The sequence below is a fragment of the Muntiacus reevesi genome, chromosome 2, assembly GCF_963930625.1.
Source record: "Muntiacus reevesi chromosome 2, mMunRee1.1, whole genome shotgun sequence".
In the NCBI taxonomy this organism is placed as follows: Eukaryota; Metazoa; Chordata; class Mammalia; order Artiodactyla; family Cervidae; genus Muntiacus; species Muntiacus reevesi.
Window position 1 is genome coordinate 218,650,329 of NC_089250.1, and position 24,959 is coordinate 218,675,287.

The 24,959-nt window shown below is 43.5% G+C and overlaps 1 protein-coding gene and 1 non-coding gene across 2 annotated transcripts in view; one reads left to right on the forward strand and one right to left on the reverse strand.

The window, feature by feature from the left end:
• VAT1L (vesicle amine transport 1 like) overlaps positions 1-24,959 on the forward strand; it is a 172,222-nt gene that overhangs the window by 15,818 nt on the left and 131,445 nt on the right. The window contains exons 2-3 of the mRNA XM_065920430.1: positions 12,914-13,043; positions 17,225-17,440. Coding sequence (XP_065776502.1) covers positions 12,914-13,043; positions 17,225-17,440 — 346 coding nt within the window. The remainder of the gene's footprint in view (positions 1-12,913; positions 13,044-17,224; positions 17,441-24,959) is intronic.
• Positions 16,388-16,544, reverse strand: LOC136162256 (small nucleolar RNA SNORA15). The gene has a single exon (XR_010662064.1). It is a non-coding gene; the product is annotated as a small nucleolar RNA SNORA15 (small nucleolar RNA).

Genomic DNA, 24,959 nt, shown 5'->3' on the forward strand with positions numbered 1-24,959 from the left:
TCGTAACTGAAGTTTTCTGGTTCTGTGCGTTTTGTTGCGTTGTTGTTTTTAAGTAGAGGAGTTAGATTTTTAAACCAGGGAGTTCATTTTAGAATTTGGACTCTTAACACTATCCCGTGCCATGTTTTAGTATCAAAGATGACAGTCTGTTTAGAAAATATGGTGGAATTGAATATTTTTTTTAATATTTTTTTAATTGAAAATTTCCCTTCTGTCTCTTTTGCTTACATATCACCTTAAATTATTTAGTCAATTTGAATGTCACACTTTAGTTGTTTATTCTTGGTTGAAGGATTTGAAGAGTAGACTGCATGCTCACTGGTGAAGATCTTAGCAGAAGCAAAACTATTTGTTTGGAGTTTACTCCCTCTTTTCTATAATTTTTTATTTTTGCATTATTTAGGTATAGTTGATGTAAATATTATGTATGTTTCAGGTATATAGCATAGTGATTCACAGTTTTAAAAAGTATACTCCATTTATACTTACTGTAAACTATTGGCTGTGTTCCATGTGTTGTAGAGTATGTACTTATAGCTCATTTATTTTATGTGCTGTGTGTGCTAAGTTACTTTAGTCATTTCCAACTATCTGCGACCCTATGAAGCATAGCCTGACAGGCTCCTCTGTCCATAGGGATTCTCCAGGCAAGAATATTGGAGAGGGTTGCCATGCCCTCCTCCAGGAAACCTTCCTAACCCAGGAATCAAACTCATGTCTTCTTTGTCTGCTGCATTGGAAGATGGATTCTTTACCAGTAGCACCACCTGGGAAGCCCATTTGTTTCATACATGGTAGTTTTTACCTCTTTACTCTCTACCCCTTTCTTGCCCTTCCCCATTTCTCTCCCCACTGATAACCACTAGATTGTTCTCTGCATCTGTCCTAACACTCTTTCCAACTTCAGATGGAGCTCAGGTGGTTTCTCTCTGCTGAGGTCCACCCAGGACAATTCTGTCTGTTCTCCAGTAAAAGGTGCCATTTGAGATGTGCATAAAAGTTCTCCTTGCTTTAGACAAGAGTCTTTTTCCTTCCATAGCAGATTTGTATCAATCTGTTTTCATAGTCTTGAGATCACAAAATGGGTGCTTCAGTTCAGTTCAGTCGCTCAGTCATGTCCGACTCTTTGCGATCCCATGAACTGCAGCACGCCAGGCCTCCCTGTCCATCACCAACTCCCGGAGTCCACCCAAACCCATGTCCATGGAGTCAATGATGCCATCCAACCATCTCATCCTCTGTCGTCCCCTTCTCCTCCTGCCCCCAATCCCTCCCAGCATCAGGGTCTTTTCAAATGAGTCAGCTCTTTGCATCAGGGGGTCAAAGTATTGGAGTTTCAGCTTCAGCATCAGTCCTTCCAATGAACACCCAGGACTGATCTCCTTTAGGATGGACTGGTTGGATCTCCTTGCAGTCCAAGGGACTCTCAAGAGTCTTCTCCAACACCACAGTTCAAAAGCATCAATTATTTGGTGCTCAACTTTCTTTATAGTCCAACTCTCACATCCACACATGACTACTGGAAAAACCATAGCCTTGACTAGACGGACCTTTGTTGGCAAAGTAATGTCTCTGCTTTTTAACATGCTATCTAGGTTGGTCATAACTTTCCTTTCAAGGAGTAAACGTCTTTTAATTTCATGGCTGCAGTCACCATCTGCAGTGATTTTGGAGCCAAAAAAATAAAGTCTGACACTGTTTCCACTGTTTCCCCATCTATTTGCCATGAAGTGTTGGAACCAGATGCCATGATCTTAGTTTTCTGAATGTTGAGCTTTAAACCAACTTTTTCACTCTTCTCTTTCACTTTCATCAAGAGGCTCTTTAGTTCTTCAGTTTCCGCCATAAAGGTGGTGTCATTTGCATATCTGAGGTTATTGATATTTCTCCTGGCAATCTTGATTCCAGCTTGTGCTTCTTCCAGTCCAGTGTTTCTCATGATGTACTCTGCATATAAGTTAAATAAGCAGGGTGACAATATACAGCCTTGACGTACTCCTTTTCCTGTTTGGAACCAGTCTGTTGTTCTATGTTCAGTTCTAACTGTTGCTTCCTGACCTGCACACAGGTTTCTCAAGAGGCAGGTCAGGTGGTCTGGTATTCCCATCTCCTTCAGAATTTGCCACAGTTTATTGTGATCCACACAGTCAAAGGCTTTGGCATAGTCAATAAAGCAGAAATAGATGTTTTTCTGGAACTCTCTTGCTTTTTTGATGATCCAGCAGATGTTGGCAATTTGATTTCTGGTTCCTCTGCCTTTTCTAAAACCAGCTTGAACATATGGAAGTTCATGGTTCATGTATTGTTGAAGCCTGGCTTGGAGAATTTTGAGCGTTACTTTACTAGTGTTATGAGATGAGAGCAATTGTGCAGTAGTTTGAGCATTCTTTGGCATTGCCTTTCTTTGGGATTGGAATGAAAACTGACCTTTTCCAGTCCTGTGGCCACTGCTGAGTTTCCCAAATTTGCTGGCATATTGAATGCAGCACTTTCACAGTATCATCTTTTAGGATTTGAAATAGCTCAACTGGAATTCCATCACCTCCACTAGCTTTGTTTGTAGCAATACTTCCTAAGGCCCACTTGACGCCACATTCCAGGATGTCTGGCTGTAGGTGAGTGATCAGACCATCGTGATTATCTGAGTCATGAAGATCTTTTTTGTACAGTTCTTCTGTATTCTTGTCACCTCTTCTTAATATCTTCTGCTTCTGTTAGGTCCATACCATTTCTGTCCTTTATTGAGCCCATCTTTGCATGAAATGTTCCCTTGGTATCTCTAATTTTCTTGAAGGGCTCTCAAGTCTTTCTCATTCTATTTTCCTCTATTTTTGTGCACTGTTCACTGAGGAAGGCTTTCTTATCTCTCCTGGCTATTCTTTGGAACTCTGCATTCAAATGGGTGTATCTTTCCTTTTCTCCTTTGCTTTTCGCTTCTCTTCTTTTCACAGCTATTTGTAAGGCCTCCTCAGACAGCCATTTTGCTTAAACAAAGCCAAAATGTAGGAGAAAAAAAGAAGAAGAAGAATTGGGAGCAAGATTTTCTGAGATCAGTTATTACAGTCCTAGATGTTTTTAAGCTATCAACTGTGATTAAGAAACAAAACCAAATCTTCATTCTGGGGAAATGAGGGAATGACTCAAACCTGTGTTTCTTTGGCCCCTCCCCCTTGGGTTTGGAATTCAGTGCTTTGATGAACATCACAGCAGCCAGAGGAGAGCTGAATGAAGGGCAAAGCAGTTTGAGGTAACCACCAAATAAATAAATATTTAGAATGTGAAAAAAAAAAAAAAAAAGGAAGGGCACAGCTTTCGGGCTGCGGTGGCTCAACGCAAATGTTGGGAGCCTCTGATCCAGGCTGTGATGGCTGCTGGGCAGTGATGTTCACCAAGCAGAGGGAATTCCAGACTCCCCGCATGCTGTCTGGCTGTGTTTCCTCTGGTGTCTGGGTCTCCACCAGCATCCTGTGATCCCCACCTTCCCACAGACACAGAGAAAGCCCCGAGCTACTATTTCATGGATTTCTCCAAGCAGTTTACTAACCCTGCATGTATATTTTTCATAGCTGAAAATTATCTATCAAACCCTGTAAAAGACTTTTTTTTTCTTTCCCCCAGCATCACTGAGATAGGACTGATATATAACATTGTGTAAGTTTAAAGTTAATTTGATACACTTGTAAACTGCAAAATGATTACCACCAGTCCCATTAGCCTCCTCCATGCTCTCAGGAAGTCACTGTTTCTTTTCTATGGTAAGAACATTTAAGATCAACTGCTGCACGTGTGTTGATAGTTTGTCTGCCTTTCCCCTTCTCTTTTTTTCTTAGTTTGTTGTGTCCTTGACGCTTTGATCTCTTCAAGTCGTCGCTTTCTCTTGCCTCTTTCCCTCTCATCCTTTAGATCCAAGTTTAAAGATATCATCCTCTCCTTCCTTCCCAGCATTGGTCATGAGGATCCTAGACCTTTCCTTCTCAGAAACCACCATGCAGAGGACACCTCTGTAAATTCTCACCATCAGTGAGCACCATCACCGCTGCTCTGGGCCAGCAGGGAGATAAAACCCTGCAAAGGAACACCCCTCTTATGGTGGGTGCTTGGGTACACCACCCAGGGCCCCCTTTTAGGACTGAAGAGCTCCTTCCCCCAGCTATAGCGAGTGCAGGCTGCTGCGAGCTGCAGCTACGTCCCTGCTGAGGAGTTGCCCTCAGCAGAAGGAAGTACCCTTGCCTGAGATCAGAGCTCCTCCAAGGGACAGCTCTCATCCAATGAGCAGTTGACACGAGGTGAAAAGGTCCAGTCCCCTTGCCTGGATTCATCATGACTTGAGGTCTCATCCTAGCTCTAGAACTCTCCACGGATAAATTGTGTCCTTTTTTACTACCACGTCAGTGTTCAACCTGTCCATCCACTCAGCCCAGCTTCCCTCACCCCCAGGTAGGTGTTGTTCTCTGGGGTACCTCCTATCGACCCTCCTGCATGCAGAGTTGAGTCTCAGAGTCTGCTTCCCAGGGAGCCTGACCCATGGTGGCTTCTCCGTGTGATGATGATGGTGATGGTGCTTGTGGTACTGCTGACGATAGCAGCTCGCGCTTCCTGAGCACTTACGGTGTGTGAGGCATCCCTGTGTGAGGACAGTGTCCTGTCACATGCGATCCACGCCAACCCCAACAGCGTGAGGCTGTTCCTAGTGCGTTTCTGAGATGAGAAAACTAAGGTTCAGGGAGATGAAGCAACCCCCTCGTGGAAAAGTCAGAAAGCAATAGCTAAGGGTTTAAGTTTAGCTTTGACTATAGAGCTTCCCCGGTGGCTCAGATGGTGAAGAATCCACCAGCAGTGTGGGAGACCTGGGTTCGATCCTTGGGTTGGGAAGATCCCCTGGAGGATGGAAAGGCTAGCCCCTCCAGTATTCTGGCCTGGAGAACTCCATGGAGTCACAAAGAGTCGGACACAACTGAGTGACTTTCACTTTCACTTTCTTGTGGAAGTTGCTCAGTCATGTCTGACTCTTTGTGATCCCATGTCTGACTCTATACAGACCAGGGATCTTCCCAACCCAGGAATCAAAGCGGGGTCTCCTGCATTGCATGCGGATTCTTTACCCACTGAGCTATCAGGGAAGCCATCACTTTCACAAAGGGTGTCACCAAAGCTAAGAGTTCTTTGAGAAACCCTTGTTGAGGGTCCTTGTTTTAACTCCATGGTTATCTTGTCTGTGAGTCCGTCTCCTGATGGCCAGGTGAGCTCTCTGGCTACACTTCTGTTGAACCACTCATCCCACTGTGTTGTAATCAGCTTTCACGATTCTGTTTCCCCATGAGAAACGGGCCCCCTGTGAACTGCAGACATCCAGTACTCAGTCTCCGCTCAGGATACAGTAAGTGCTCAGTGTGACTTGTGAGTTGAGAAAGCCCCTCTCTGTAACTGGAGAAATTGAGTGGTGGTCTCTCAAAAGGAAAGCAAAGGGCAGTAGCTTCTGGAGACATCACTTGCCTTCACCTCTTGACTTTATAAACCTTGATGTGCCTCCGTGTTGTTCTCTGTAAAATGTGGGTAATGTGTATCTCTTAGCCTTGTTATGGTTGCTGTAAAAATTAAGTATCACACTTACAGACATTTAACACCATGCCTGATACAAAGTATGTACCCCATAAATGTTATCTATTACAATGACTTAGCCTCAAATAATTCCTTTTCTCCCCATCCCTATCATCTGAGGAATTAGAATGGGGGTTTCTAGAGATCTACTAGTTTCTTGGGGGCTCCTCCAACCATCACAAAGCCCTACATGAGAACCCATCACAGAAAGGACCCATCTCTTCTTGAAAAGTCTGCTTTGTGGGAATAGCTGATTTAAGGCTACTTAGAGCAATTTTTCTCAATGCTGATCACACATGAGAATGTGTGCCTGGGTAAAACAGGGTCTCAGAGCTAGGACCAGAGTGTGCACATTCGGGGATTTGTGGGCCAGTGGGGGGTGGATAAATATATATATATATAGTGTGTGTGAGGGGGGAGCTATGATGGTGATGATATGCATCCAGAAAATTACTGTACCTGACACTCACTCAGACTGTGCCCACATGGTCAGCAACTCCTGCTGTGGGGGGAGTCTCACAAAGAGTGAGACTGTCTTACACAGATCTTGTTAAACGTGAATTCAAAATATTGGGTTGGCCAAGAAGTTCGCTCTGGAAAAACCTGGAGGAACTTACTGGCCAAGCCAGTATCTTGGAGATTTTTCAGAGAATCATAGAGTTCATGAAATGAAGAAACTTAAAACATGTCAGCTGGTTCTATATCTTGAATTTCCTCCATGACATCTCTTTGTGATCTTCACAAATACCCTTAGTAACCAGGAGTATGACAGCCAATCCAAAATTTTTATCAGCAATTTGGACAGAAAAGTCAATGGCTTGATAACTGCATTCTCAGAGGCTACATGTCCAAAAGGAAGAGTCAATTTTTTGGATGAAAGAATTAGGATCCAGGAAAGAGCCAGACAAATCAGAATGATGAACCTAATCTAATAAGACCACATTTAACAAAAGTAATATAATTCTTTGGACTAGGGTCAAAAAAATTCAGCTGCCTTAGAGGACTATGAGAGAGCTTTTCATTTTCTTATCTACTTAATCATCATCTATTAATTTTTACCTTGTCTTATCCCAAAGACAACTTGATATAGCTTTAAAAGAAATGATACAGCAGCAGTTCTCTAAGTGTGCTTCCCAGAGCAGCAGCAGCAGCAGCAGCTGGAAGCTTGTTAGAAATGCAGGTTCTTGACCCTCCCCCAGACCAGCTTAGTCAACAGTGCAGGAGTGGGACCCAGCCATCTGTTTTAATAAGAACTCCTCAGAATTCTGGTGTACAATCAAGTCTGAGATCCAAGATAACAGAGCCTAAGATTTTTTAAAATGGAAACTCCAAAGCATTCAGAAAGTTAAGGTGATGGTGAGTGTTAGAATGACATAGAGAATGAATTCCAGAAAGCTGCTGTTTTCAGGGAGGAGTGCTACACATTTGGCCCAGAGCTTCCTGGTAGCAAATGCAAAGAAAGAAATATGATCAGTTTCTACACTGTACTGGACCTGTGAGACCCAGGTAAACTAAACCTCTGTGTTGAAATTTGAGGGAAAATTCCCAGTCTTCATAAAGAAGAGAATGTATCTTGTAACAAATGATATGTTCAACAGTATCCCTCAGAAAGTAAAACGGGGGGGGGGGGGGTGTTTCTGAATGTGGTTTCTGTGGCCATGTGTCTCTCAATTGAACCAAAGATGGGGCAAGATTAGCGATTCCTACTGAGTGCAAGATCAAAATATATGGTTGGGCTCCATTGAGCTGCATTAGTAGAGAAGTAGGGTTCTGGAAGATTTTCAAGATTTTCATCACGCTGTCCTTTGTCTAGTGATCTGTGTGGTCGGGTTCCTGCGGTCAGTGCCCAGGACACTGATGACCTCTGGGAAGAACAAGATGGCAGGAGATCCAAAACCCTTTCCCATGAGCAGCCTTCACCTTGCCCTCACCTGGAAAATAAAAGGGGACTTTCTCCACATCTACTTGCTCTTCTTTGCTAAATCCCTCTTTGAGCCAATTTTCTCTCAAACTGGAAAATGAATAAACTATAGCTGGGTTGATTTTTCAGTCATCCACTTACTGGTGTCCTTTAAGAAATAACTCAGAAGCTTTTTTGCCCGGCAAAGGAAACCATAAACAAAGTGAAAAGACAACCTACAGGTTTGGAAAAAATATTTGCAAATGATGCGACTGACAAGTGACAGATTTCCAAATAATACAAACAGCTTATACAATCCAATGTCAAAAAACCAAGTAATCCAATCAAAAAGTGGGCAGAAGACTTAAACAGACATTTCTCCAGAGAAGACATACAAATGGGCAACAGGCACATGAAAAGATGCCTAACGTTGCTAGTTAGTAATGAAATGTAACTCAAGCCCACAATGAAGTATCAGAATGGCATCACTGAAAAGCCTGCAAATAATCAGTGCTGGAGAGGGTATACAGAAAAGGGAGCCGCCTACATTGTTGGTGGGGATGTAAGCTGGTACAGCCACTGTGGAGAACATTAGGGGGGTTCCTTAAAAACCTAAAATCCCTGCAATGCCACTCCTGGGCATAGAACTATAATTTGAGAAGATATGCGCCCCTATGTTCATTGCAGTGCTGTTTTCAATAGTCAAGACATGGGAACGACCTAAATGTCCATCGACAGATGAATGGATAAAGAAGATGTGGTGCATACATGGGCTTCCCGGGTGGTGCTAGTGGTAAAGAACCCGCCTGCCACTGCGAGACTTGAGTCATGGGTTCGATCCCTGGGTCAGAAAGATCCCCCAGAGACGGACATGGCAACCCACTCCAGTATTCTTGCCTGGAGTATCCCATGGACAGAGGAGCCTGGCAGGCTAGAGTCCATGGGGTCACAGTCAGACGGGACTGAAGCGACTGAGCACCCACACACACCTGATACATACATGCGTATGATGGAAGATCACCCAGCCATAAAAAAGAATGAAATGATGCCATTTGCAACAACATGGATGAAATCACAGATTATCATACTAAGTGACGTAAGCAAGACAGAGAAAGACAAGTATCATACAATATCATTTATCTGTTGAATCTAAAAAATGATACAGTTGAGCTTATTTAAAAAACAAAAATAGACTCACAAAGAAAACGAACATATGGTTACCAAAGGGGAGGGGGGGTGGAGGGATAAATTCAGGAATTGAGGATTAGCCGATATACACTACTGTCTATAAAATAGATTTTAAAAAGGACCTACTATAGCGAAGGAGCTATGTTTAATATATTTTAATAATCTATGATGGGAAAGAATCTGAAAAAGTGTATATCTATATACATGATGTATATGTATATATACATATATAAAAAGCTGAATCACTTTGCTGTATGCCTGAAACCCTGTAAATCTCAGTCATAACACTTTAAGCCTCTTATTTGACTAATAATTTAGTGTGGGAGGGAGAAAAAGCCTTACGTTTATAACTATATCAGTCTTGGAGAAACACAGGATTGCATTTTTGCATCAAGCACCTCGCAGCAGTATTTCTTTTTGCAGCGCTCTCAGCTGTTTAAGAGAGCCACATAAAAAGTCAGCAAGAAAGACCCCTGGCAGTTACCCCTGGTGTGGGCCTGAATCACCAGGCATAGTCATGGCCACCCCCTCAGAATTTCCAGCTGAAAATAAAATCTTAGAGAAAATTGGAAACTATTATAATGACGATGTATGGCTTGATATGCCCCTGTTTTTTTTCCAGAGGGGGTGGGAAGAAAAACATGTTTGACAGACCCAAGTTTAATTCCCTGCCTTCACCATTCACTGCCTGTGTGATCTTGGGCAAGGAACTTATTATCTCTAAACAATGTTACTGGTTTTGCTTGAAAAAGAAAATAAATGAGGTCATTAATGGTTGTCCAGTGGGTGATTTACGGATATTGACTATGGTATTTGTTTTCATTTGTATTTTGGGTTCATGAGGCAGAAACCACACCTGTAACCCAATGACAGGCTCTGTTATAAACACACATGTGAAGTATCCAAGGACCCCTTAGATATCTGACGGGAGAAGGCACATGGGGCTAGGTGGTACCACAGATGGTAGAGAGGGGTCTCTTCCATCCTTGATAACTCCACAGTGAGGTGTGTATAGCTAACCCTGGTGGAAGCTGTTGGGTTGGCTCCGCGACCCAGCTCAGTTCTGTTTTTTGACATCCTCTCTGGTACCAAATTGTTCTCTTGATGCATGTTTCCCAATTCATAGTTTTTGAGATCCAGTTCTTGGACCAGCTCGTTTACTTTATGCTGAATGGGCTCCTGCTTAAACTAGGAATGGCCACTCCTCCAGCACTGGGTCCAACCACTGGTACATTCAGCTGGCAAAGAGATAGGAAGTTATAAATATGGCCCCTGAATGTGCCCCCTTCATCAAGGGCAGTGGATGAAGTCCCTATAAAGAGGGAATAAGGTGTCATCTGTGAGGTCCTGGGGTCTGGACTTGGCTTGGATTTGGATCCTGACTTTGACAGTTTCCAAAGGTGAGACTTTATACAAGTAACTTGTTGAGTCTAAGTTTCCTCATCTGAAAAGTGGGTATGATAGTCCATTGTTGTTGAGACTTAAGCAATGGAAGGAAAGTGTTTATCACAGTTTCTGCCACAAATGGAGCCCTCAGTAAATGCTGGCTAGGTCCGTATGAGGAGGAGGCGCATGGGCAGGCATCATGCGGCAGGTCTGATGTAAGCGCCTCTTCAGCTCCTCTGTGTTGAGATAAACAACACTGACCCCCTCACGTGGGACACAGCTCCTTCCTGTTTCCGTCCTGACGGGATCACTGCATGCCTCACTGAGAAAACGGTGCTACTGGCTCTATAAGGTCAGTCTTAGCCCTTCTCTCTGGCGTCGAGTAGCTGGCTCCTCATTTATAATCATTGCACCCGCTTCGTGCCGGATGGAAATTGAAGGCTGCCCTACGGAGCAGTGCAACAGCACCTAGGCTGAAGCCTTATCCAAGGGGCTGGCACGTTTACAGATCTGTCAAGTCATCTCTTCTGCCATTTCTCCATCAGAGTCTTGGGAAATCATAAGTTTTCACATGGGGGATATAACACAGTGAGCTGAAATACGTGTGAAGTGAGATGGAATGTTTGATTTGGGATGTAGAAATTTTTTTTTTTTTATTGTTATACAGTGATGCTTTATTTATTTGATTGTGTCAGAAAATGGACTATTTCACAGAAGTGAAGCTTACAGATAGCTCAAGTTTTCCCATTTCAGCTCTGAAACGATCTTTCACTCTCATTTAATGGGAATCTTCCCAAAATGTGTCTCACACTTCAGCCTTCTTAATAGATATTGTTATTATTGAATACATACTTTTTACTTGGCACAATGCTTAACTCTCATCAGTTTTCCCAACAACCCTGTGATATGGGTGCTCTCATAACCCCCATTTCACAGATGAAGAAACTGAGGCTTAGAGAGGTTGAGGAACTGACCCAAGGTTCTCCAGAGAGAAGTCGTGGAATTGAGACTTTATTGAGTCACATTATTGGAGAACATTTTGGTTAATAAGTGGCCCTAAAAACTATTAAACACCAAAACAGGATCTTTGGAAGTCTGCACACATATTTCAGAAAGTTGTCCATGACTCTGAGCATCCCTTGGCTGTTTCCTAAAAGGAGTTAGTACTCAAGCTGGCAGTACATGTTTTTGAATATTCATGAATATTCCTTCATTCAGTGTATGTTGCTTGAGTACCTACTATGTTGCTGTGGGTATGAGGGATGCTAGGTATTCTGGGAGCCCAGAAGTGTGAGGCATGCAGCTGTCTTCAGAAAGGGCACACGTCAGAGATACGTCAGTGGGGGGAATATGGGAATCTTACCTCATTTGTGGCTAGAAAAACCTTGAGAAAGGGGTGACTCTCAAATCCACCTTTCAAGGAAGTTACCCTCCTTGCCCTTATCCGTTGCTTATGGCGAGACTGGCAAGCAGAGAGCAGAGGTGGTAGGTAGACGTCCACGTGTCCTTGGCTCCAAAGAGGCCCAGGAGGAAACAGACAAGCTGCGTTTAAGAGAGAGTTCAAGTCTTCTGCTTGGGAAAGAAGCTGTAGTCAGAGAATAATAGGCCTTGGGCCAGACCGAGGAGTTTGGTTTCTCCAACCCACGTCTTCCTTAGATGGCAGCTTGAGAAAACAGGAAGTATGTTAGAGCCACATGTGGTGCGAAAAAAATCCACGTTCACATGTTTCACATACATGCTTTCTCACCCCATTCCTTCATGGGTGTTAAACGCAATTTTCAACTGTAGCTCTTAAGAAACAAAACAAAACCAATAGTTTGTAACACTGGTAGCATCATTAGAATCAAGTATGTGGTTTTCCAAGGCAATGACTTTGACATGGTTTAGTGATAACTTCCTTATTTCAAAAGTAATATGTCTATAGAAAATACCAAATGGCTTCTCTCAGCCAGAGACAACTCAGGTTTTTGAAGCGAACCTTCCAGTCTTCCCACACCACCGGCCTGTCCCTTTGACCTCTGTCTTTCGAGTCACCGTGCTGCGGTGCACCCAGCGTGGCCTCTGAATGGCTCGGCCACCATTACGGCTGCCCTTAATGGCATGGTGCTGGTGTAAGTCTGTGAGATGGTTGACGGTGAAAGTTATTCAATCATGTCTGACTCTTTGCGACCCTGGAATTCTCCAGTCCAGAATACTGGAGTGGGTTGCCATTCCCTTCCCCAGGGGATCTTCCCAACCCAGGAATCAAACCAGGGTCTCCTGCATTGCAGGTGGATTGTCTACCAGCTGAGCTACTGGTGACAGTCTTTTTGAGACCTTTTAAGTTAGATCTTTTTTTCTCTTTCTTTTTCATAGATTGGTGGGTGGCCATTATGTCTGGCTGCTTTCTATGTTTCTTCTTATAAACTCTTCCTAGTATTTTTTTACCCTGAATTAAGTGCTAGAAGGGCTGATGACCAGGCTGGTCAATACATTTTTAGAGTAGGAGTAAGGAGGCTGTGAGTGGGGACAAAGAGGCTCTCTCTTGAATTAGAGCGTGAATGCTGCAGATGCCATTTGAAGGGCTGAGAAAGCATAAGTTGTCTAGAGTGATGGTTGTTTTGCTTTTTTGGTGACATCTAAAGTCACCAAACATTAACATTGTCTAACAATGTTAACAATGTCTAACAATGTCTAAGTAACATTACTATTAGACACATTTTGCCAGAAAGTTAAAAAAGAAAGAAGAGAGGAACTGGGGGAGGAAGGGGAGGGAGGGGATGGGAAGGAAAGAAGAGTCAAGTCAGTGCTTTCTTTCCATCTCATTGTGAATTTCTCTCTTTTCACGTTTGCTATTTACAGTGGTTTAAACTTCATTGACTTGATGGTGCGCCAGGGGAACATTGACAACCCTCCCAAGACCCCCCTGGTGCCAGGATTTGAGTGCTCTGGGATTGTTGAAGCCCTGGGGGACAGCGTTAAAGGATTTGAGGTAATGTTTTGACTTCTGACTGAAAGGGTGATATTTATCTGGAATCTATGGAAATAATACAAGATTAAACAAAATATTATGCAAAATGCGTTTGAAATCATCTATAACGTGTCTTCTTGTTATTTGCTTTTTAAAATTTATTTCAATTGAAGGATAATTGCCTTATAGTAGTGTGTTGGTTTCTGCCATACAATGAGTGAATCAGTCATAGGTATACATAAGTCCCCTCGCTCTTGAACCTCCCCCCACCCCAGCCCGCCCCACCCCTCTAGGTTTTCACAGAGTGGCCTGGAGCCCCCTGTGCTATCAGCAACTGCCCTTAGCTATCTATTTCACACATGTTTATAAGTGATAGAACTTTCCGAATGTATCATGCCTTTCTCAGGGACCATCTTGTTACAGCTCCTGGCAACAGTCTGGTGAAGTGGCCAGGGGAAACTTTAGCATCCTCTTTATTCACTTTATAGTTATTAAAAAGATTTTTAAAAAGAAAAATATTTTTTAAAAAGATTAAAACGAATGCAATTTTGGATTTGGCCGTGGATTAACCAAGCGTATACCCCTCCTCTCTCTACCCGTGGCTCCCATTTCACCATCACATCAGGCTCAGAAGTTAATTACAAAATGCAAAGGTTGGTGAGAAATAGCCTCTGTGTTTTATAGTTTGGTGCCTTTAAGTATCTATTTAACCAATGCATTTAAGTGATCACTTATAAGTTATTATTTCAGACATTGAGAAAGGGCATTTAAAGACCAAGGGTAGAGGTGTCTGACAATGAGACAGTATGTGTGCTGCCGAAGCGAACAGGGAGTAAGACAAGTCTACAAAGGGTTATTATATAATTCTGTTTTTTGTATGTGTACATAACTCCCAATAACAAAATTTTTAATCACTGAAAAGATCCTTTTTACCATTACCATGCAAATCAGATAGGATCTGGTCTATAAAAACTAAAAACCTATGGGCAAATCAACTACACAAAACTGTGATAGTTGAGAGCAAGAAAAACCGTTGGAAATCAGGCATAAGAGCTCTCACTCAACTTTAATGCTTCCCCATGGAGAGACAAAGAGACCTCACACTTGAGAATCCACCATAACCGGAAACATGGGCAAGTTACTGTTTTTCAGCCCCATCACAACCCTGCAAGGTGAAGATTCTTATCCCCTTAGACATGAAGTTCAGAAGGGTTTGGTAATTTTCCATGAGGTCAGAATGAGAGCAAGTAGAAGGTGAACCTGAATTCAAACCACTAGAGAATTTTGACTCTTCCTACAGTCCTACAATCTTTACCCCTCCTCCCCACCTGCAAATGCTGCATTGGATGGTTAATACAGGAAGAAAAATCCTGTAAAAGGCAATGCGAAAACCCCCTTGGAATCAATTTTGAGCCTGCTGGTTGGTCTCAGTAGCTCGGAGCTTCAGTATACTTTGAAAATATCAATATGCTCCAAATTCATTATGATGAATGTCTGAACACCTCAACCAGCTCATCTGTCTTTTTGTCAGTGGTTTCCAGATAACACGGCAAAAAAACGTTCAGAGAGAAGTAAATGTGCTTTTTCTTTTCTTCTCTATGACTTTACATTTTCTGTCCCCAGGTAGGCAATATAGCCAGAGGCAGCACCGTCTCTCCCTGAAAATGCTGTGTATAAGAAATACAATCTGTTCTTCATTCCTCCACATTGTCCCAAAGGAAAAGATCATACCATTTGCTCTATCAATCCTGAGCACTGGATAAACAACCCATCATTTTAGGGATGGGTTGACCTTGGTTTATAGGGAGGAATCACTGTGCTTGATTATATATATTTTCCCTTATGTTTGATCTTTCTTTTGCTAGTTAGCCCTGGCTTGCTTATTGTCAGATTGATCCATCATCTCTTCCACCCCTCCTCCAGTACTTTCAGCTGCACAAACAAAAGAAGCCACCTACAGGTTTCCAGTCAGGGCATGATTGGGGAGAAAAACCAATACTAATATGCCCTCTATAAGTCTGACTTGAGATTTTCAATCATGTTGGAGATAGAATTCCACACAGCAACACACGGAACAGCTAGCTCTCTTGGCTTGATCGATTACAAGGAAGCCTTGAAAAATTATTGCTGGGAGCACTGCAGAAAAGGAATCACTTGGGCTTCGTTGCCAAGGACTAATTTCTTTTCCCTAACAGAAGCAAATAATGAGGTGAATTAGATATATTTTTAAAAGTTTACCACCTCTGGACTCTGAGATTAGGGTTTATCTGATGGCTGACCCCCTTTTTGCCATCTTGATAATGAAATGAGAGGCCTGGAGCAGACACAACCATCACCGTCAAGGCGGTTGAGATACTCTTTTCCCACTCTGTTCACACTGCAGGTCATCAGCTACTCTGTGGTGTTATGATAGAGCTTTAGATTTGCATGACTCTGTAAAAGGAGGATGCCAATATTAGACCTGAGCGATCCTCTGGTCCAAGCCCTCGCATCGGCCATGATATTCCTGACATCATCATTTGATTCTCAACGCTTCCAAGGATTGGCGCTCACTGCCCATGAGACAGCCTCTCCTATCCATCAGTTTCCTCATTAGATAGCTCTTCCTCTGCTTCATGAAACTCAGTGGGTCGATATTTAGCTTTTGATCGTTAAACTGTGAATTCCATGGGAGATCAGGAACCAGTCTTTTTAAGAGTTAGCATTGATTGTTCTTTCCTCAGTTTACATGCACCATGCCACATAGGCTGCTTGCCTATTGTGTTATTTAATCTCATAAGGACCCGTTCCTAATATTAAACTCATGTAAGAGCCAAGGAAACTGAAACTTAAAGACCTTAAACTAATATTCCCAGACTTGATAGGTTTCCCCTGTTGCACACCCTTATATAAGTCTGTGTCTTCTTTGTAGCACATAGGTGTAATGAATTAGCTATTTGTATCTGGAGTCAGCCTAGCTATGTTCACATCCAGGTTCAGCTACTCTCTAACTGCATGACTCTTGGGTCAGATCAGTGATGTGACCTTCGTTTTGCTTCAGTTTAAGTGTCTGCAAAAACCTCTCATCATTCATCTGTAATATGGAACTATAAAAAAATCAGTCTCACGGGAGGCTTTTGTTGTTGTTTGTTGAACAGAAGTAAAAGAGAAAGGCTAAACTAGAAGAAAACAGTAGAATCAATTACTAAAAAAAAAAAGTAAACTAAAACACAGATATATGAAAGCCATTAGTTTACTGAGAAATCACTATGACTGTAACAATTTGAATATTGCATTGAAGAGTCACAGTATAAGCCTAACATCAGGTAGCAGAATGGTTCCATTGAACTAGTACTTGGCAACTCTAAGCTGTTCATGATGATTTACTTTGTATTTCCCTTGAATAATGATATGCTATGGGGAAAAAAAAAACTTAGCACACGATTATAACCACTTTAAAGGGAAGACCACTCTTTTCTTTTCTGCCTGGTGTCTGGCTATGTAAACCACTGATTTTAAAAAGATGGCAGTATTCAGCCCTGCCTCTTCTAATCAGGAGGTGGAACATGTGGCACCTTTAGGATAACGTCTGCCATATAACACGGGGGCAATAAAGGCTGGTTGTCACTCCTCACACCCACTGGCATTCTCCCATTTCTCTCTGAACCTGGTTGCTTTTATTCAATTCCCTGCAATCACATTTAGGTGACTTTTCTGACGCATCACGTTTCACATCTAATGCCATCAGTAGTCCGGTGCTAACCTTTGATGCAAATCCTGCATGAACTAGCCTGGCAGGGAATCAGAATGGGGTGGGAGAGAGCCAAAGAGAGCAGACTGACTCCCAGTCCTGCCCCCTTGACCCTCCACGTCCCGAAACAGAGAGATTAGATGAGAGGTCGGATCAGTAATGTGAGCTTCTGACACTAACATTCCAAAGCATGCGATGTGGTGCACATCGTATATTTATGCTCGGGAAGAGGGATAGAGACCCTGGCTTCCATGGCCTCTGGGAAGCTTGCAGAGATTGGTTTCAGAGCATCCACAAATGCCTCAGAAGGCAGGTGAGGTGAAGGTGTGCATATTTGAGGGTTTAAGGTTTCTTTTTTTTTTTTTTCCTGGGAAGAACTCTATAATTTTTGCTAGATCGTTAAGTGTATTTGAGAAATCTCTCAAAAAAAGACCAAGAAACCTCCACTAACCCCGTGCTTCCCTCTTGCCAGATCGGGGACCGTGTCATGGCATTTGTCAATTACAACGCCTGGGCAGAGGTGGTGTGCACACCTGTGGAATTTGTCTACAAGATCCCCGAGGACATGAGCTTCTCTGAGGCTGCTGCTTTCCCCATGAACTTCGTCACCGCCTACATGATGCTCTTCGAAGTCGCCAACCTCCGAGAAGGGATGTCTGTGCTCATACACTCGGCTGGCGGCGGCGTGGTGAGTGGGCTTCTGTGCGTCCTCCTCCCCGGGGTCAGGGCGCAGAGAGTGGCGTGGCATGCGTTTGCGGATGTTTCCATGTGAGCTGTCCCCATTTGTAGAGATGATCACTGTGGTTCTCCTGAATCTCACGTGCATGGCAGAGTTCATACAGACCAGTGTGTTGGGGTTAATGTGAGCCTCAGAGATGGTTTGGGAAGATCTCCTAGATGGTGTGTCTCAGTGGTGGATTCTGTAGAGAAGCACTCTCTCATTCTTGGCATCCCGGTGAACTTTCACGTCCATCACTGTGAGATCCTTCATAGGTCATGTACAACCAATATTATCTGAAACCAAAATGGCGGATGATTTACTCTTTTCAATAAGTTGCCACGAATTCATGATACTTCCCAAAGTAATGGCATCCTCGTTCATTTGTGTTCTGATATATTTTCTTGAGTGGCAGAGAGGTAGACGGAGATTGTACTAGCACAGTGGGAATGACACTTTAATCTAAGTCTACCCATGAGAGTGGTTGCTTGTAGGAATGTCATCTGTAAGGTGTGTTTTGACAAGGGAAGAAATAAAGGAAATTAAAATTGCTGCCCTGGAGCTGAGGAATGGCAGAGATTTCTTTCATGGTTTGGATGGATCTCAGTACCAGTCACATCACAGGTAATGCCCGCCTGTCCCACAGCAAGCACTGTGTTCCCCTGGGTGTCTTGGGGTTGGAGGAGAACTCTAACCTTTCAGAATGAGAGGTGCTTGTGGTCAGTCACTAAGTCAGGCCTTGACTGGGAAATTCCATGGACAGAGAGTGAGAGATGTTACTCATTAATTCAGCGACTGTGCATTGAATACATGCTACATCTTGGGCTCTATGGGGATAGAGATTAAAAAGAGAAGGTCTGGATACACTATCTAGTAGGATATGACAGGTTCTTAGTGTTAAAGATTCTGTCGTTTTATGCACTCAGAGATGAACTCTTAGGTTGCGTATATCTTAAAGGTTTTTTCATTGGTGGTTCTACTAAGGTTGGTTTTTGGTTTTTTTTTTTAACCTTGGCTTTCTACAACTACTAAAACCTTATATCCTATAAAGCTCATTTCTGGTTTTCCTTTCCAAGAAGACAAGCTCAAATACAAAGATATGAAGGCAAAACTTCAGGAATGCCTTTAAGAAGAGTATCTTCGATCACTTTAGCAAATTTGCCAATGTCTTTTGACCATGAGTAAAGATACAATAAAAGTTAAATATCCCCCAGAAAAGAAATGGATTTCAGTGCCAGTGAATCTATTAACAGCAAGTGAGCCATTTAGAATGCTGGCATCTATGAGCTCGATGTGCTCAGCATGTAAAGTGTGAGAGACCTGTTTTCCTTTTATCAGCCTCAGTGCCAGGCTCTACAGTGAGCTAGATTCAGTTCTGCTGAGAGTCTGGGTTGAAATATTGGCATTGACGTTGTTTGGTTTTATGTTTTGATTTTTTGTTTTTCATTTGAGTTTGTTCTTCTTGGAACCAAGAGAAATGTATCAGGGACCTGGGTCTCACAAAAGAGAAAAAAATGTCTTGGGAAATAACAAAAGTTCTTACCATGCCTTATTCTGGGCTCACAGACACTGAAGGACTAAACTCTGAACTAAACTAAAGGACAGGACATCAGGCGCCCAGAAAAGCAGCCCACTGTCTTTGAAAGGAGGTAGGACAAAGTATAAAAGATAAAAAGAGAGACAAAAGAGTTAGGGACAGAGACCCATCCCAGGAAGGGAGTCTTAATAGAGGAAGTTTCCAAACACCAGGAAACCCTCGCACTGGCGGGTCTGGGGGAAGTTTTCGAATCTCGGAGGGCAACCTAACTGGGAGGAAAATAAATAAAACCCACAGATTACGTACCTAAAAGCAACTCCCAGCAGAAAAGTACCCCAGACATCCGCATCCGCCACCAGCAAGTGAGGGCAGAACGGAGAGGAGCGGGAGGCATTGCTTAGGGTAAGGACCAGGCCTGAGTGCCCTGAGGGCAATCGGAGGGAGCTTTTGTGAGAAACCAACTTAAATTGTGGGACTGCAAAAGAGAGAGAAAATTAACCGGCCTGAACATGCTGCCGGCTGTTTGCAGAACAAAGGGTCTGAGCAAGTCCAGAGAAGAGCTAGCCGGCTGTGGACCGGCCCAGCCCCGCCAGAGGCAGGAGGCAGGGGGGAGGGGAAAGGGGCAAACTCGGCCCCAGAGATGGCACCCCCTACCACACTGCAAACAGGCCTCCAGTTTCTAATAAAGACTTCCTGAGATTCTGGATGGTTGACATCCGTTGGGAGGGTCGTGGCTAAACACAGGGCACACGCACCTGACCGGCGCGAGCTGAAACTGAGCCTGGGATCGCGGAGGGGAGAAGGCACATCGCACCCGGGGAGAGAGCGCCCGTCAAGCTCCTGGCTGCCTGAGCTGCTCGGGCGGGGAAGGCACAAAACGCAGGCGCAGCCGAGTCCGCGCTTTTGTGGAGTACCCGAAAACTGGAATTGCACGCAACGCAGGGCCCGCTCCATATAGAGCAGCCCGGAGCCTGAGCAGGGCAGACGGGGAAAACAGCGCTCGTCCCTCCCCGCAGCGCGACTGAACTAGCAACCTGAATAAGAGACCACCTCCACCCGCCTGTGTCAGGGCGGAAATGAGGCCCTGAAGAGACCAGCAAACAGAAGCCAAATAAACAAAGGGAACCACTTCAGAAGGGACCAGTGCAACTGATTGAAATCCCTGTAGGTAACACTGACTACACCGGAAGGGGCCTGTAGATATCGAGAAGTGTAAGCTGGAACGAGGAGCTATCTGAAACTGAGCCGAACCCACACTGACCGCAACAGCTCTAGAGAAATCCCTAGATATATTTTTACTTTTTTTTCCCTTTTCTTTTCTTTTTTATTTTTTCTCTTTTATTTTCTTTTAAAATTCCCTATTACTCCCCTATTACTCCTTAACTTTCATTTTCATAGATTTTTACGATTTTCTTAATTAGGAAAAAAATTTTTTTCTTGTTTTTTTTTTGTTGTTGTTTTCTTTTTCTCTTATTTTCTTTTAAAGTCCTTTATTACTCCTCTACTACTCCTTAATTTTCATTTTCATTTCACTATAACCTTGCAAAAAAAAAGAGAGAAGCCCTATTTTTAAACTGAACTTCATATATATTTCTAAAATTTTTTGTTTTTGTTTTTATTTTTAATATTGTATTTTTAAGAGTCTAACTTCTACTCTAGATTTTTAATCTTTGTTTTTCAGTATGTGATATAAACTTTGGACATTTAAGAGTCCAATATTCAGTTCCCATTTTTACTCAGGAGTGTGTTGATTACTCTCTCCCACTTTTGACTGTCCGTTTTCTACCTCAGAACACCTCTATTTCCTCCTTTCCCCTTCTCTTCCCAATCCAATTCTGTGAATCTCTGTGGGTGTCTGGGCTATGGAGAACACTTTGGGAATAGAGAACTGCGTGGATCGGTCTCTCTCCTCTTGAGTCCCCCTTTTTCTCCTCCTGCTCATCTCTATCTCCCTCCTCCCTCTCCTCTTCTTCATGTAACTCTGTAAACCTCTCTGGGTGTCCCTCATGGTGGAGAATATTTTCACCATTAACCTAGAAGTTTTATTATCAGTGCTGTATAGTTGGACAAGTCTTGAGACTACTGGAAGAATAAAACTGAAATCCAGAGGCAGGAGACTTAAGCCCAAAACCTGAGAACACCAGAAAACTGACTACGTGGAACATTAAGTAATAAGAGACCATCCAAAAGCCTCCATACCTACACTGAAACCAACCACCACCCAAGAGCCAGTAAGTTTCAGAGCAAGACATACCACGCAAATTCTCCAGCAACACAGGAACATAGCCCTGAACGTCAACTTACAGGCTGCCATAGTCACACCTAACACATAGACCCATCTCAAAACTCATTACTGGGCACTCCATTGCTCTCCAGAGAGAAGAAATCCAGTTCCACGCACCAGAACACCGACACAAGCTTCCCTAACCAGGGAACCTTGACAAGTCAATCGTCCAACCCCACCCACTGGGTGAAACCTCCACAATAAAAAGGAACCACAGACCTCCAGAATACAGAAAGCCCACTCCAGACACAGCAATCTAAACAAGATGAAAAGGCAGAGAAATACCCAACAGGTAAAGGAACATGAAAAATGCCCACCAAGTCAAACAAAAGAGGAGGAGATAGGGAATCTACCTGAAAAAGAATTTAGAATAATGATAATAAAAATGATCCAAAATCTTGAAAACAAAATGGAGTTACAGATAAATAGCCTGGAGACAAAGATAGAGAAGATGCAAGAAATGTTTAACAAAGACCTAGAAGAAATAAAATGTGAAACAGGAAGGAACTGGAGAAAAGGGACAACGAGGGTGGGTAACTAATGGTGCATATAATGCAGGCTTTGATGTATTGTAGCTTTGTTGAGGTTCTTGGCTTCCGAATAGTGGGTTGTGCAAAGGGAGAAAAATGATCAGCCATGTGCACTAGTGTTCATTTGATGGAAATAAACCAGTCACTAGGGAAACCATAGCCAGTAGTGGGGTGTTGTTTGTTAGTTACTTTGTTTTTGGCCAGGCCATGCAGGTTGTGGGATCTCAGTTCCTCCACCAGGTATCAAACCCCTACCCCTGCAGTGAAAGCCCAGAGTCTTAACCACCGAGCCATCAGGGAAATCCCAGTGCTGGATTTTAAGACCAGGGATAATTATCTGTCATTTCTCATAAGAAATGTATGCTGACATGTAATGTACATCCACTCACAAAACAGTTACAATAAATGCAACTTCTTCTGTGATGCTGTTTCTTATGATGTGCTTGTCACATAGTCTAATAGCACTAAAGTAAAGCAAAGTTTAGTGAAAGTGAATAGCGTGGGGCCAAAAGGATGTGGTTTGGCTAAATCTGTGGGCACTTGAAGGTTGGGGTTGGGCTGCCCAGCTCTCAGGTGCATGGGTCTCTAAATAGCATTTTTCCCAATCAAGATTTAATGGGTGGTATGTGGCATGGGAGCTTCCCAGGTGGCACCAGTGATAAAGAACCTGCCTGCCCATGCAGCAGACAAGAGACACAGGTTCGATCCGTAGGTTGGGAAGACGCCCTGGAGGAGGGCATGACAACTCACTCCAGTGTTCTTGCCTGGAGAATCCCATGGACAGAGGAGCCTGGTGGGCTATGGTCCATAGGGTCGCAAAGAGTCGGATGTGACTGAAGCGACTTAGCGCACAGCCCAGCTGTGATAGGCAGGGTGATTCTCTCTCCATCCCTGACTCCCCCCACCCCACCCCAGACATCCACGTCATAATCCCTTATACAGCAAAAGGGATTGTGCAGATGGGATTAAGGAAAGGACCCCGAGATGGGGAGACCCTTCTGGATTATCCAGGTGGGTCTGATAAAAAGAGTCAGAAGGAGATTCAGAGATGTTACACTGCTGGCCTCAAGGATGGAGGAAGAGACCATAAGCCAAGGGATGTGGGCAGCCCCTCGATGCTGAAAGAGACAGAGAAAGGGACTCCCCTGGAGCTTCCAGAAGGAACACAACTCTGCTGAAACCTTGATTTTAGCCTCGGGCAACCCATTTTGCATTTCTGATCTCCAGAACTGCAATCTAACACCTCTGTATATAATGTAATACAGACTGCATTGTTATATATCCTATTACAAGATAAAACTCTGGCAGAATAAATTGGTTTTATTTGTTTTTAGCCATGGAACTTGATGGTAATTTTTTGTAGCAACAATAGGAAATGAATTCATAGAGCCTCTTTCTCTGGGTTGCTTCCCTTTTCACGGTGAAAAGCCAGTAATAAGTTGCAAAATTAGGATTCACATCGTCCTCTGACTGATTCAAACACGCTTCTCTTTCCACTTAACAACTCAATCATTCATTCATTCATTTATTCATTCATTCAACACATATTTGTTCATCTTCTACTTTAGTGCCAGCTATAGACATTTCTAAGAACCAGAAAGGCTGTGGCCTGGGTATATGGTTTCTAACTTGATGATGATCAGATGACAAAGCAGGTTCAACCTAATTAGGAAAAAGTTTCCTAAACTGAGTTCATATAAAGTGTGCAGTCCTCGTGGTACCAAGACTTCTTCTGTCTGACTTTATCAGAGACTATGAAGCAGAATTTGCAGGCAGGAAGTGAAAAATGCCAACCTAAACGTGATTTGGAAGGCAACTTTAATATCATATAGGGAAATAATTCAATCCAGAGCCAGTCACTTCCTCATCGAAATTGCCTGAGCCTCCGCTGCTCAGTCACACCTCTGAAGATGCTGTTGGTTTCCTCTGACAGTAGCAGAGTCAGATGGTCTGAGAAGGTAACGCCCCTAACCAAATCTCTGTGAGTGCTCAGTCACATCCAAGTCCTTGCAGCCCCATGGACTCCAGCCCACCAGGCTCCTCTGTCCATGGAATTCAGACAAGAATACTGGAGTGGGTTGCCCACTTCCTACCCCAGGGGATCTTCCTGACTCAGGGACTGAGCCACTGTCTCTTGCATCTCCTGTGTTGGATTCTTTACCACTAGTGCCACCGGGGAAGCTCCAACCAAATCTTTGTTAGTCGCTCAGTCATGTCTGACTCTTTGTGACCCCATGGACTATAACCTACCAGGTTCTTCCCTCCATGGGATTTCCCAGGCAAGAATACTGGAGCGGGTTGCCATCTCCTTCTCCAGGGGATCTTCCTAACCCAGGGATCAAACCTGTATCTCCTGCATCTGCAGGTGTGTTCTTTACCACTGATTTGTTACTGCTACATCATAAATGCAGTAAAAACTTGTGAAACAAAAGTCTGTTGCAAGCCATTTTTTCTGTCCTGGAAAAGTTATTTGCTGAGCTAACAAGAGTCCCATCCATGATTTAATCTCAAAAAAAAAAAAATCATTCCTAGGGATCTTGTCAATTTCAGTCTCGTAAGCCATCTTTGGCGGTCTAGCTCATGCCATCCCACATTGTGATATTGTTCCGAGTTTCCTCTCTGCATCTGGTGTGCATTATTAGTTGAATGAAGCCCCCTTTTCAAGGCCCTGTGACTGTTTCACCCATATCCCCCTCCATCAGCCACGGTCCAGCTATGCTGTCTGTACTCTTCAGCACCCCAACTAGAGGGTGCATGTGTGAGATCTCAAGAGCCAGAAGGAGATGAAGACACCAGGTTGTGTCCCACACCAGCTGTGTACCGGAGTCATTGTAAACAGAATTCATGTAGCCCTTGTAACAACCATCCGGGAGGGAGAGTATGTAGTAGTGAAGACTTCAGACCATGAGTTCTAGAGTCGGACTCCCTGGGCTTAGTACCAGCTCCATCTTCCAGCCCTTTGGAGAGTTGACTTTCTCATTTGTGAAGTGGGGTGGCATTATGGCCAGCCTCAGGCGGTACCTGTGAACTTGAAGCAGTATACTTGCACATGATAAACACCCAGTAAAAATGAGCCATTGTAATTTCCCAGATCCAGAGTTTCAGAGTTGTTTCCAAGCCCACAACCATTCATTAGAT